The following is a 14,540-nucleotide window of genomic DNA, read 5'->3' on the forward strand; positions in this document are numbered from 1 at the left end:
TTTTTCTGAGCACAGGTGACACACAATGCTACGTCAGTTTCAGGTATACAACAAAGTGATTTGACAAGTTTATATGTTATGCTATATGTACCACAAAGCAACACATACTTTAAATTCTGCTATATCCTGCTAAGAATTCAATGGTTAAAAGGTACTCACAGCCATCACTGGTTTAGGGTTTTAGCTTGAAAGACAGAAACTGACCTAAGTGTACCATTTAACTAATAGGCATAGATGAATGGCAATGATACAGGCCTGGTACCCTACTCATCAGTAAAGATGCAAAGGTGGAAATGATTTGGTCTTTGTTCATTATCTAGCAATTTGAGGTTGTCTTTACAGAGTTTACATGTAGGAACCATGGTGTAATGCACAAAATCAATTTCAGTTTTAATAATCAAACGTGTCTTTTTTTTCTTATTATTAATTACAATCGTTGCAACCATTACCCTTGCATGGGTAGCAAACTCCAACTTCTCATTCTGCAGTATTACTGGATATGTAAGTGAGGGGTTTGAAATGATCTGCATTGATTTTTAATTTGCGTAAATATATATAAAGATAGGTATACTCCAAAGTATGAAAGAAACACAGAAACACAAACTAAACCCAGAAAGACTTTTGGAATCAATATGTCAATGTCATTATCCAAATCCTAAAGCATTACCTAAGTATTACCAAGGATACTGAAACTGAACAAGAAATGGCTTATCCAAGATCAAACAATCTATGGAAAAAAATAAAACTAGAACCATCTGCCACATAGAGGAAAAGGGGCCATTCCAGGCTAATTCCATTTCTCCCACAAGAATTTAGGTTCTATTGTGAAGGAGAGCAGTGTCAAGTGCTAGAAGATGCAGGTGTCTGTTTTTTTTTTTTTTTAATGAACTGTATGATTTCAGGTAAATCATTAACTGTCTTTATTTTCAAAAGGCTAATTCTAAATGAAGTTAAAGGTATACCTCTAAAATTCCCTTTACCTGAAATTTCTAAGATGTCAAGTGTTTGGTGCAGCTTAATATAATCAAGTTACCCTGAGACGGCCTCCCTGGGTTCTTTGGGGTTTGAACCCCTGGTCTTCAATGACAAGGCCTGTTTCAGTAACCTCCCAGGCTTTTCTAATTTAGCCCTGTTCTGGCTGCTAGTGACAGAACCACACTGTGCGTTGTATAAGTGAATAGCATCTGTACCAGTTGTGTTTTTGGTGGTTGTGAGGGAGGTGCTGTTTTTCAGTGACTTGAAAAGCAGGTCTCTTAATTTGGTTCAGATCTTTTCCTTTAGAATCTATATAATTCTGTTCTTCCCAGAATTTGTGAATTAAATGGTTCCGGAAGTATTTGAAAATGGAAGAATTAGGGATGTCTGGGTGTCTCAGTTGGTTAAGCATCTGACTTTGGCTCAGGTCACGATCCTACGGTTTGTGAGTTCGAGCCCTGCATTGGGCTCTGTGCTGACAGCTCAGAGCCTGGAGTCTGTTTCGGATTCTGTGTTTCCCTCCCTTTCTGCCCCTCCTGTCCTTGTGTGCTCTCTCTCAAAAATAAATAAACATTAAAAAAAAAAATGGAAGAATAAATATTCAAAACGTATCGATCTTTAAGAATAGCAGAGAGGCATTTTCCTTGAACATGACTTTCAGAGGCTCTCTACCATCGAAATAGAAAACTACCTTTGAACAACCAAATTTACCAAAGCACTGCAAACAAAGCAGATGAAGAACCTAGTTGGTAAGGGTTCTTTTTAGGCACATTTATAATAGCACATCTTTAAAATTTAGGTACCCATGGGGCACCTGGGTGGCTTGGTTGGGCATCCGACTTTGGCTCAGGTCATATTCTCACAGTTTGTGAGTTGGGAGCCCTGCATCAGGCTCTGTGCTGACAGCTCAGAGCCTGGAGCCTGCTTTAGATTCTGTGTCACCCTCTCTCTCTGCCCCTCCCCGCTCATGCTCTGTCTCTGTCTCCCTCTCAAAAATAAATAGACATTTAAAAAAATTAAGGAAAGGGGCGCCTGGGTGGCTCAGTCGGTTAAGCGTTCGACTTCAGCTCAGGTCACGATCTCGTGGTCCGTGAGTTTGAGCCCCGCGTCGGGTTCTGGGCTGATGGCTCAGAGCCTGGAGCCTCCTTCCGATTCTGTGTCTCCCTCTCTCTCTGCCCCTCCCCCGTTCATGCTCTGTCTCTCTCTGTCTCAAAAATAAATAAACATTAAAAAAAAAAAATTAAAAAAAAAAATTAAGGAAAAAAAAATCAGGTCTCCAAAACTGGGCCAAGAGGGGCAGGTAAATACATGCTTTGGTGAACTTTACTTATGAGAACAGAAAACTGAAACCTGAGGATCAAACAGTAAAAAAGCAGCTCTGTGTTTTAGAAGTTCTTTGAAGACCTTTACTCCATTTCTCTTCAGGTATTCTGCTTTTCCCTTTTGGTCTTCCCCTCTGGATTTGGGCATTATAAAGTGTCAAGAATCTACAAACTAGTTTGTATTGTAGATCAGGGTTCTGAATGTCAAATTAGGCTTAACCATAATTGGTTAGTTCCTTATGGGGCAGAAAAGCATGCTACAAGCCAAATAAGTTTCTACTTAATCTTAGAAATTAGGATGATAACGATATATGGCAAGTGAGTATCTCATTCCAGGGTATAGCTCATTGTGTTAATTTTGAGCTTTATTCACAAGATGGCAAACAGTTTGTAATCACAAGTTATTGATATAATAAATTACTACCTTAAACTGTGATCTCCCCAAAAGATAGCCTTAACAAATGACATATAAAATCACAGGGGCACTTGGGTGGCTCTGTCGGTTAAACATCTCTTGATGTCAGTTCAGGTCATGATCTCACGGTTCATGAGATCAAGCCTCATGTGGGACCTGTACTGATAGTGCAGAGCCTGCTTGGGATTCCCCCTCTTCCTTTCTCGGCCCCTTCTCCCACTCGTGCTCTCTAACTAAACTAAAAATCAAACAAACAAAAATAACAAAGAAGAAAATAGAATACTTCTATCAGACAAACTAGACTTTAAATTAAAGGCTGTAACAAGAGATGAAGAAGGGCATTATATAATAATTACAGGGTCTCTCCATCAGGAAGAGCTAACAATTATGAATGTGTATGCACTGAATTCGGAAGCACCCAAATATATAAAACAATTAATCACAAGCATAAGCAATCTTATTGATAAGAATGTGGTAATTGCAGAGGATTTTAATACTCCACTTACAGCAATGGACAGATGCTCTAGACACAGAATCAATAAAGAAACAATGGCTCTGAACGATACATTGGACCAGATGGACTTGACAGATATATTTAGAACTCTACATCCCAAAGCAGCTGAATAAGCTTTGCGCAGTGGCAGTATCATAGCCAATGAGGTTTATCCGAGGTGCGATTATTGCTAATTGAAAACTTTTCCCAAAGCAGCAGAATATACTTTCTTCTTGAGTGCACATGGGACATTCTCCAAGACAGATCACATACTGCATCACAAAATAGCCCTCAATAAATATAAAAGAACTGAGATCATACCATGCACACTTTCAGATCACAATGCTATGAAACTTGAAATCAACCATAGGAAAAGTCTGGAAAACCTCCAAAAGTATGGAGGTTAAGGAACATCCCACTAAAGAATTAATGGGTCAACCAGTCAATTAGAGAAGAAATTAAAAAATATATGGAAACAAATGAAAATGAGAATACAACAATCCAAACCCTTTGGGATGCAGCAAAGGCAGTTCTAAGAGGAAAATACATTGTAATCCAGGCCTATCTCAAGAAACAAGAAAAATCCCAAATATAAAATCTAACAGCATACCTAAAGGAACTAGAAGCAGAACAGCAAAGACACCCCAAACCCAGCAGAAGATGAGAAATAATAAAGATCAGAGCAGAAATAATATAGAATCCAAAAAAACAGATCAATGCAACCAAGAGTTGGTTTTTTGAAAAAATAAACAAAATTGACAAACCTCTAGCCATGCTTCTCAAAAAGAAAAGAGAGAGGACCCAAATAGATAAAATCACAAATGAAAATGGATTTATTACAACCAATCCCTCAGAAATACAAGCAATTATCAGGGAATACTATGAAAAATTGTATGCCAACAAACTGGACAACCTGGAAGAAATGGACAAATTCCTAAACACCCACACACTACCAAAACTCAAACGGGGAAATGGAAAATTTCAACAGACCCATAACTAGTGAAGAAATTGAATCAGTTATCAAAAATCTCCCAACAAATAAGAGTCCTGGACCAGATGGCTTCCCTGGGGAGTTCTACCAGACATTTAAAGCGGTTAATACCTATCCTTCTCAAGCTGTTCCAAAAAACAGAAATAGAAGGAACACTTCCAGACTCATTCTATGAAGCCAGCATTACTTTGATTCCCAAACCAGACAGAGACCCAGCAAAAAAAAGAGAACTACAGGCCAATATCCCTGATGAATATGGATGCAAAAATTCTCAACAAGATAGTAGCAAATCGAATTCAACAGCATATAAAAAGAATTCTTCACGATGATCAAGTGGGATTCATTCCTGGGATGCAGGGGTGGTTCAATATTCGCAAATCAATCAACGTGATACATCACATTAATAAAAGAACCATAGGATCCTGTCAATAGATGCAGAAAAAGCATTTGACAAAATACAGCATCCTTTCTTAATAAAAACCCTCAAGAAAGCTGGGATAGAAGGAACATACTTAAACATCACAAAAGCCATTTATGAAAAGCCCACAGCTAACATCATCCTCCATGGGGAAAAACTGAGAGCTTTCCCCCTGAGATCAGGAACACGACAGGGACATCCACTCTCACCACTGTTGCTTAACATGGTGTTGGAAGTCCTACCATCAGCAATCAGACAACAAAATGAAATTAAAAGCATCAAAATTGGCAAAGAAGTCAAACTTCCATTTTTCGCAGACTACATGATACTCTACATGGAAAACCTGACAGACTCTACCAGAAGTCTGCTAGAACTGATACATGAATTCAGCAAAGTCAGAGTACAAAATCAATGTATAGAAATTGGCTGCATTTTTATACACCAATAATGAAGCAACATAAAGACAAATAAAGAAACTGATACCATTCACAACTGCACCAAGAAGTGTAAGATACCTAGGAATAAAGCTAACCAAAGATGTAAAAGATCTATATGCTGAAAACTATAGAAAGCTTATGAAGAAAACTAAAGGAGATACAAAGAAATGGAAAAACGTTCCATGCTCATGGACTGGAAGAATAAATATTGTTAAAATGTCAATAGTACCCAAAGCAATCTACACATTCAATGCAATCCTAATTAAAATTGCACCAGCATTCTTCTCAAAGCTAGAATGAACAATTCTAAAATTTGTATGGTATCACAAAAGACCCCAAATAGCTAAAGTAATACTGAAGAAGAAAACCATAGTGGGAGGCATCCCAATCCCAGACCTTAGCCTCTACTACAAAGCTGTAATCATCAAGACAGTATGGTACTGGCACTAAAACAGACACATAGACCAGTGGAATAGAATAGAGAACCCAGAATTGGATCCACAGATGTATGGCCAACTAATCTTTGACAAAGCAGGGAAGAGTATCCAATGGAAAAAAGACAGTCTCTTTAACAAATGATGCTGGGAAAACTGGACAGAAGAATGAAACTAGACCATTTTCTTACAGCATACACAAAAATAAACTCAAAATGGATAAAGGACCTGAATATGAGACAGAAAACTATCAAAACCCTAGAAGAGAAAGCAGGAAAAAAACCTCTTTGACCTCAGCTGCAGCAGTTTCTTACTCGACACATCTCTAAAGGCAAGGGAGTTAAAAGGAGAAATGAACTACTGGGACCTCATCAAGATAAAAAGCTTCTGTACTGCAAAGGAAACAATCAACAAAACTAAAAGGCAACCGACAGAATGGGAAAAGATATTTGCAAATGACATATTGGATAAAGGGCTAGTATCCAAAACCTATGAAGAACTCACCAAACTCCACACCTGAAAAACAAATAAGCCAGTGAAGACATGGGCAGAAGACATGAATAGACACTTTTTCAAAGAAGACATCCAGATAGCCAACAGACACATGAAAAGATGCTCAACGTCACTCCTCATCAGGGAAATACAAATCAAAACCACACTGAGATACCACCTCATGCCGGTCAAGGTGGCTAAAATGAACAAACCAGGAAACTACAGATGCTGGAGGATGTGGAGAAACAGAAATCCTCTTGCACGGTTGGTGGGAATGCAAGCTGGTGCAGCTGCTCTGGAAAACTGTGGAGGTTCCTCAAAAAATTAAAAATAGATCTACCCTATGTCTCAGCAATAGCACTGCTAGGAATTTACCCAAGGGATACAGTAGTGCTAATGCATAGGGGCACATGTACCCCAATGTTTATAGCAGCACTTTCAACAATAGCCAAATTATGGAAAAAGCCTAACCGTCCATCCACTGACAAATAGATAAAGAAGATGTGGCTTATATACACAATGGAATACTATTTGGCAATGAGAAAGAATGAAATCTGGTTATTTGCAGCAATATGGATGGAACTGGAAGGTATTATGCTAAGTGCAAAAAGTCAGTCAGAGAAAGATAGCATATGCTTTCACTCATTTATGTGGATCTTGAGAAACTTAACAGAAGACCATGGGGGGAGGGAAGAGGGGAAAAAAGTTAGAGAGAGGGAGGGAGGCAAACCATAAGAGACTCTTGGATACTGAGAACAAAGTGAGGGTTGATGGGGGGTGGGGGAGAGGGGGAGAGGTGATGGGCATTAAGGAGGGCACCTGTTGGGATGAGCACTGGGTGTTGTATGGAAACCAATTTGACAATAGTATTATATAAAAAAAGAAAATAATAGTGGAATCATATGAATAGTTCTAGTAATTTCTCATCAAAACAATCACCATCAGGAAAAAAAAAAGCAAGGACAGCATCACGAGGCCAACAATGTTAGTTCTATGGGCTGGAAAAATGGAACTTCTTCAGATCTCAAATTCTCAATATAAACTGGGGACCGTACAAGATTTTCATTACATCCTTGTCAGTTTTGACATTTCATGAAATGATGGGTTAATTTTCTTGTTTTGAGTATCAATTTCACTGACATAGATTTGGTGTTAAATTTTTTTTTTTCTGTTCAGACACTGTCCAAACTGTACCGTTAACTGACATATAAGGTGACAGGACCTGGTGTCAAGCAAAAATCTGTTTCTAATAAGTCATTTGGAAAAGTGTATCTGGGTAAGAATAATGGGATTTTGCCAGATAAACTTACTGTCATTTCCTCTCACGCTTGCTGAGTATAAGACATGAGTCCTGGATTACAAGGAGTAAAGAGCACTACTTTTATAGTTTTATGTAGGTATGTATGTATGCATGCATGCACGTTTGTTTGTTTTTGAGAGAGACAGAGACAGAGTGTGAGGGGCAGAGAGAGAGAGAGAGAGAGAGAGAGAGAGAGAGAGAGAGAGAGAGAGACACAGAATCCAAAGCAGGCTCCAGGCTCTGAGCTGTCAGCATAGAGCCTGACGCGGGGCTCGAACTCACGAACTGCAAGATCATGACCTGAGCCAAAGTCAGACACTTAACCGACTAAGCCACTCAGGCGCCCCAAAGAGAATTAGTTTTAAGAAGCAATTATCAAAATACTGGAGAGAGTAAAATTTAAACACCAGTGGACATCGTGGCTCAAAGCAATAGAATTTAAATGAAAGATCATCTATATAAAATGTAGTGAATTCTGTGCAATTGACACCATGGCATTCTAGTTTATAGAACCATATTCTACGGTTTATAAGAGATCTAGAAACGCAGTATGACAACCCGATTAAAGACTTAACAACTATCCTCATATGTCACAGTCCCAAGAGAATGTAAGCAACTTAGCATATGCAGTGTACTGGTATATTTGTGTTCACTCTGGAGTCTGAATAGATCCATATTCCAATTTTGAATCCAAACAACTAATAAAAGAATGATTATGCTTATCTTCCCTATTACACCTGGTTCCAGCTGAAATCAACATCTTATGTCAACTAAGAACCGCACTTTAGATAACTGGAGATAAACCCTGGAGGAAAAAATTTAATTTCATTGTTCTAGTACCTTGGGTCCTTTTCTGTGTAAAAACGTTCATTACGTTTGTTATCACCAAAAGTTGCTCGATACACATCATGACAGCGAAGGTTCCTCTGGAAGGTGTAGAATAAAACATCTTCCTCTTCTTCATCCTTTACCCATTCTGAAAGAAAATAATTAAAGATTTATATACATTACATACTACTCGAAGTTGAAAAAAAGGGCACAGTGCATTCAAATTTTGAGTTTCCTCAAAAAAAGAGACGCACAAGTTCATCCCTGGAAATGTAAATTGAACACGGGTTTGATCGTGGTCACCAAAATAAGTCAGAGAGCTTTCCAGAAAATAAAATACTGCCACATCAATTCCAAGGTTTCGAGCAGTTCTCAGTCCCAGGTTTCTGAATAAGAGTTGAATGTTTAGTATTTTCAGAGTCACAGCTTACATGGGATGAATTGTTTCCATCTACAACCCCTAACTTTAAGTCTGAAGAAATACCAGATCACTTTCTCTCATGCCTCTTTTCTGTCTGCTTTCAAGCCATAGGATATCTCATTTAATACATTTAATGTTGGAGTTTTCTTGCTCTTACCAGAAGCTGACACGATTACATCATGACTGCCACCTGGCTGACAGTAACTGTAAGACATCATTGTATAATATGGATCTTGATTTTTAAAGAGGTTAAAATGTGCAAAATTGTAAATCTAAGAATCAATTAGACTAAAATTTCAATTTGCTGCAAAAGCACTTAGTTATTAAACAATGGGGAAAATTAAAGTAGAAAATGAAAAAGGAAGATAAACTATGAACATATGTATCACTCAATGATAAAAGGTAAAATTAAAAAATTAAAAAAAAAATTTTTCATGTTTACTTATTTTTGAGAGAGAGAGAGAGAGAGGGTGAGCGAGCGAGCATGAGGGGAGGAGGTGCAGAGAGAAGACACAGAATCTGAAACAGGCTCTAGGCTCTCAGCAAAGAGCCTGACGCGGGGCTCAAACTCAGAATGGTGAGATCATGACTGGAGCTGAAGCTGTACGCTTAACCAACTGAGCCATCCAGGTGCCCCAATAAAAGAGAAAATTTAAAGTTAGTTCTACTAGTAAAAATATGACAAATTCTGTTAGTGAGTTAGTTAGCTCAACATCTTCCAAAGTTTCTCGGTAGTGACCTTGGGCAATTTGCTCTAATAGTTGACAAGATAACGTGAAATTTAAAAAATAGATACCTAAAATTAAAGTTCAGTAACATATTAAGATACAACTTATGTGCAAAAATGTATCTGAGTTAATAAATTTGCAAAGAATTATTGATATATCAAAATAAACTGTACAGCCTGGATTCTGGTTGCAGTACTTTAAAAAACATGAACATGAATTTGGATATATAATTAAGGAAGGCAAGGTCTCCTGAATGAGAGACACACAGGAAGCTTTGGGTCCATAGGGATAAAAGGATTAGGCATTCACTTTCTTATTCACTCACATGGACAAGTAAAAACGTTTCAAAAGTGCTGACAATTCTCTTACAGTTGTCATAACACAGAAGACTGTTTTGTTTGGTGGCTTACCAAAACTGGACACATTTGGGAAAGAGGCTTCCATTACAGGCTGATCACTTAGCTTCACAACTATACAGGTAGATGCTTCAGAATCTTCAGTTCTTATCTTAGCAGCTACATATTTTTCATCAGGAGCAACTCTGATACAATCAATGAAGGGCTGGTCTAATTTAAGTTCCTCCAAATTGAATAAAACTTCGTAATTATCATTATCTGCTGCATAAAGACAAGTATGAAAGTCATAACTCCACAAGATGTAGTTAAAAAAAATCTTTAGTATTTCAATGTTTTAAATTAGCATTCCCCTTCTAGAAGAGGATACAATCCAGCCTCCTTCAGCCTTGATAACAGCTTTATTTGCATAGAAACTGGCATTTTGTTATTTATTATTGTCCTATGCTATTCAGTGTTATTCCACACATCAGCCTATGTGATATTATTTGATAAATATAGTCTAGTATTTATAGATCATATAGAACCTAAAGGGTTATTATTTCAACAGAACTAATACAGGAGATATTAAAAAAAATGCTGGTTCCCACCTCCATTCTCCCCACCAAAGCTTTTGGATGTACCTGTTAACTATATCTTAAGTAAACCCAGATACTAACTAGTTATTTTTTTTAAATGCAGAAATAATCTAAAAAAATTTTTTCTATACCTTTAAGAAATTAATACCAAATTTCCTATGAAATACGTGAAATATAAAAAATCAGAGTGTGTTAAAAAATAAAAATGGGAAAACTGTGGTGTACCTTCTTCATCTTTGGAACGAACCAAGCAGCAACCTTCTTGATAATAAACAAAACCACCATGCTTCACCTGACAAAAAAGAAACAAACGATTTATTTAATAATTATTTAAACACAATTTAATTGTTTAATGATCTGACCATTTAAAATGAAGAAATGAAATCTTCAGTAGACCTACTTAAGTCTATGGATGAACACATAACAAATAACAAAATGGATCACTTTTTACAACACAGTGGTTAAGATATGGTTTTCATACATTCATAATCACTGAAGTTTCTAACATATAAATGTAGGAGGCAACAAAGAGAAGGCATAACAAAATCTATGTCGGTTCTTATGACTGTATAAATCACTTTAGGTATATTTGGGAGTATCTGACATCCCTATGGTGGGATTCCATTAATAGAGATTGAATGCAGCTTTAAGGTAATCCAAAATGAGGCAGATGAAGAAATTATGGCTCAGACTACTCTGAAAATCCGGTCAAAAACTTGCTGAGATTCTTTTCCTCTAAGTATGCAGTCACTACCAACTGTCCATGGTTTCGATTTGATTTCACACAAAGCATCTTCCAGGTTGACAGATATACACAATTTGAGATCGAGAGAATATTACTCAATATATAAATAGTGCTCTTGTCTAATACCTACATATTAAATGCAACTGACTGATCGACAGGATTTCAGGTAGCCCAAGATGCATTTATCACCTGCTAGTAAATGGCATATTCTGAATCTGGATTCCTGATTTTTAACCTACTGCTATTTCCATTCTCCTATGAATATGATTTTCATTTATAAGTTGTGGTTTTATTTTCCAGTCTTATTGGGAAATTTGCAACATGCATGTTCAATCTGTTTCAACTGAATATTTATGACTGTGGTAACCATAAAACATCAAATACTTGGCTTTTGTGGTATTATACTACTTCAAGTGAATTCCTTTTATTAAAAAAAGTGTAGACAGGGCAATCAGATACTTTTCAAATAATAAAAACATGATGGTTTCATATGAACTTTTCCTTGAAATTATTATTATTTTTTAATTTAAAGTTTACTTTGAGAGGGATAGAGAGAGAGTGCACGTGTATGCACAGGGGGGCAGAGAGAAGGAGAGAGAGAATCCCAAGCGGGTTCTGTGCTGATGCAGAGCTTAAACTCAAGAATTGTGAGGTCATGACCTGAGACAAAATCAAGAGTCAACTGTCAGATGCTTAGCTCAATTGAGCCACCGAGGTGCCCCTCTCCTTGGAACTGTTAACAGCATTTTAAAAAAGAACTAGTTGTTTCCAAAAAATAGAATTAACACAATAGCTTGGAAATTCACTTTGACCTTTGTTTATTTTAAAAATCACATTGATTATTCTCTGTTTAAGTTTTTCAGCATATATTAAAGGTCTAATTTTGATGTGGGTTTATGTCTAAATTCACAAAGCACTTGATTTGCGGGGTGTCTCGGTGGCTCAGTAGGTTAAGCATCTGACTTCAGCTCAGATCATGATCTCACAGGTCGTGAGTTGAGCCCCACGTCGGGCTCTGCGCTGACAGCTCAGACCCTGGAGCCTGCTTTGGATTCTGTGTCTCCCTTTCTTTCTGTTCCTCCCCCACTTATACCCTGTCTCGCTCTCAAAAAATAAAACATTAAAAAAAAGTTTAAAAAAAAAAACGCAAAAAACAAAGTACTTCATTTGCATCTTGACTGGTAATATGAGATGTAGGAAAAAAAAAAGTTAAGATATCCTACCTCTGCATTGATGATTTCATATTCTTCTTGTGGCTGTGTTTCTAATTTTGTTCTCACTTTTTCAAATGCATCCATGTTTTCTGAAAGTGAGTCTTTGTTTTCTTGTTTAATAGGCAGAAAATCCTGGAAAAAGTTTACTGGTATGATCATAATATTTCAAACTAGAGAAAAAAACCTTTGCTTTTTAGAGCTCGTCCTTACTTTTCATGCAAGTACTACAATGTTAGGTTTAAACCTATGAAATATGTATTTCACCATAAATGATGTTTCTTAACCTCAATAAACAATCCCCTGTTTTTCATTTAAAGATGTAAACAAATAAAATAAGGTGAACACCTGATGGCTATACTATTAATTTACACGTATTTAGTCCTTAAGATGCAGAAGCATTAAGAAGCACTGAAGAATGTTCAGAAATACTATAAGATTTATACAAAATTAAGCAGGAAAGGACATTTACACATTTAGTAGTCAGGTGTAAGAGATAGAAAAATCTGTTTACTGAGTTTTATAAAGTACTATAATACTTCCTAAAAGGAAGGACAGTTCAAAGGGAGAGGAAGGCATTATCTTTATTAGTAAATGTTCACTATTACTCTATTCACAGCAAGTATTACAGGAAATGTGTCTTACTTTATATCTTTATTAGCTGCAATTTTCTTCTCTTGTGGGGATAAGGAATCTCCTAAATAGAACTGTTTATCAGATCAAAAGGTTAATTAATACTTTAAAAAAGAGCTTCTCTTTAAGTTTAAGGAAAAAATAGTATGTTCACTGTATACAAGAATAAGAAAAAATAATGGAAAATTAATAAACACGAGCAGAGATACAGATTATAGCTAAAGAAGCATTTAGTGTCTTATCGGAAGTATATATGAAAAGCTAATGGCTTTAGGTGACCTCTGGTGAGCATGTAAATGCCGTATGAATTATTAAAATTTGGATAAGGCAGAAACCTCAGTTATCACACAAACAAGGTTCACTAATTCAAAACTCCACAGGTTTGCTTTGGTTAAGCAAAAAGAATTCTAGCCAAGATTTTCAACGTCAGCTTTCTGCCCAAGACGACAACTGTACAGTGATTTGTGCCAGAGGGGCACTAAGCCTTTGGGAAGGACCTCTAACAGCTGGTAAGTATTTATTGCACAAGTGTGTCCATGATACTTTACCAACACTGTAGAGAATGTAAGCTATAAATACAATTTATGTCACAGTTTAAAATCTAAAATTAAACACATGAATAAAACAGAAATATCACCAAAACAAATTACTGGAAAAATGATCATTTTCTAAGTTTTTCTTTTGGACTTTTCGAGATGCTTTATGATTTGGATGAGATTCCAATTAGGAACAATTGTTGTTATGGTAGTCTAAGTCATTCAGTCTCTACTTCAATCATACACTTAATATGCTTGAATAATTATTTGAAATCAAATACTGGAGGCTCATGTTTATTTTTCATTTATTTTTTAGCATTTACACAAAATCTAGAGCTGATCTTTAGAGTAGTGAGGTGAAATATCTGTATTAGTAATTTCCTATTATCATCCAAAACACAAATCAGGAGATCATTAGAAATCTATCTTCAAACTGTAACTTAGCGATAGGAGCTGTTTTTTCATTTCCAGATATGTTGCTTATTTATTCTGTAATTTCATCGGACCTTCTCAAGTAGAGTAGCTATGAAGTAGAGTTAGGATAGCTATGAGGAGTACCTCTTTCTATCTTGCAGTTTCTAGCACATTCTGCATCTCCTTTTAAATAACTATTCTTCTTTTTCTTAATACCCATTCTTATAGAGCCATGGCTAACACAGGGCTAAAGGCACAGAACTGGGTATAATACCTGTTCTCTTAGTCCATTTTATTCTCGATTAACCTTTTTCTGTGTCAAAAATCCAAATATACCAAGCTTATCTGAACCAAAATAACCCTGAAAGCAGTATGATTTTTAAATGCCTTAACTTGGAAGAATTCAGAGCTTTGTAAATAATTCCTTAAGAAGAATTACTCCCAGAAAAAATTGAGGTTTTCTACAATATTCATCAAGTATTCCAAGTTGTTCTTGGTTTTAGTTCTGTCCCAACAATACCCATTGGGTGTTTTAAGTTTTCATTTCAATGCCACTTAGCATTATCATTAGGTTACCTACCTATTACAGCCAAGTATCTTAATATGTTAATAGTCTACTGGTCTGAAGGGCATATATACTACCTGATGGAGCTGAGGTGAGGATAGCTTTAACTTAAAATTTTAAGGTTACATATACAGTATCAAGAGAGACTCCATTAGTGGAAAAAAGCACTCTTTACCTTCCAGGTAGCCTACTATAAAACCACTTTAACAATGAAACTTATGAAACAGGAGGATGGAATATATGAACTTCAT

At 36.4% G+C, this 14,540-nt stretch overlaps 1 protein-coding gene and 1 pseudogene across 6 annotated transcripts in view; one reads left to right on the top strand and one right to left on the bottom strand.

Moving 5' to 3' along the window:
* PREPL (prolyl endopeptidase like) overlaps positions 1-14,540 on the bottom strand; it is a 58,063-nt gene that overhangs the window by 30,698 nt on the left and 12,825 nt on the right. For 4 of the 6 annotated variants that reach the window (XM_049651435.1, XM_049651434.1, XM_049651431.1 and 1 more), the window contains 4 exons: positions 12,154-12,276; positions 10,411-10,477; positions 9,665-9,871; positions 8,118-8,253 (listed from right to left, as the gene is read on the bottom strand). In XM_049651435.1, coding sequence (XP_049507392.1) covers positions 8,118-8,253; positions 9,665-9,871; positions 10,411-10,477; positions 12,154-12,228 — 485 coding nt within the window. In that variant the 5' untranslated portion in view covers positions 12,229-12,276. Of the gene's footprint in view, positions 1-8,117; positions 8,254-9,664; positions 9,872-10,410; positions 10,478-12,153; positions 12,277-12,786; positions 12,849-14,540 lie in introns of all 6 variants that reach the window. The other 2 variants (XM_049651436.1, XM_049651433.1) reach the window with 2 other exon arrangements.
* Positions 3,339-3,420, top strand: LOC125937215 (uncharacterized; annotated as a pseudogene).

Source organism: Panthera uncia (assembly GCF_023721935.1).
Source record: "Panthera uncia isolate 11264 chromosome A3 unlocalized genomic scaffold, Puncia_PCG_1.0 HiC_scaffold_11, whole genome shotgun sequence".
NCBI lineage: Eukaryota > Metazoa > Chordata > Mammalia > Carnivora > Felidae > Panthera > Panthera uncia.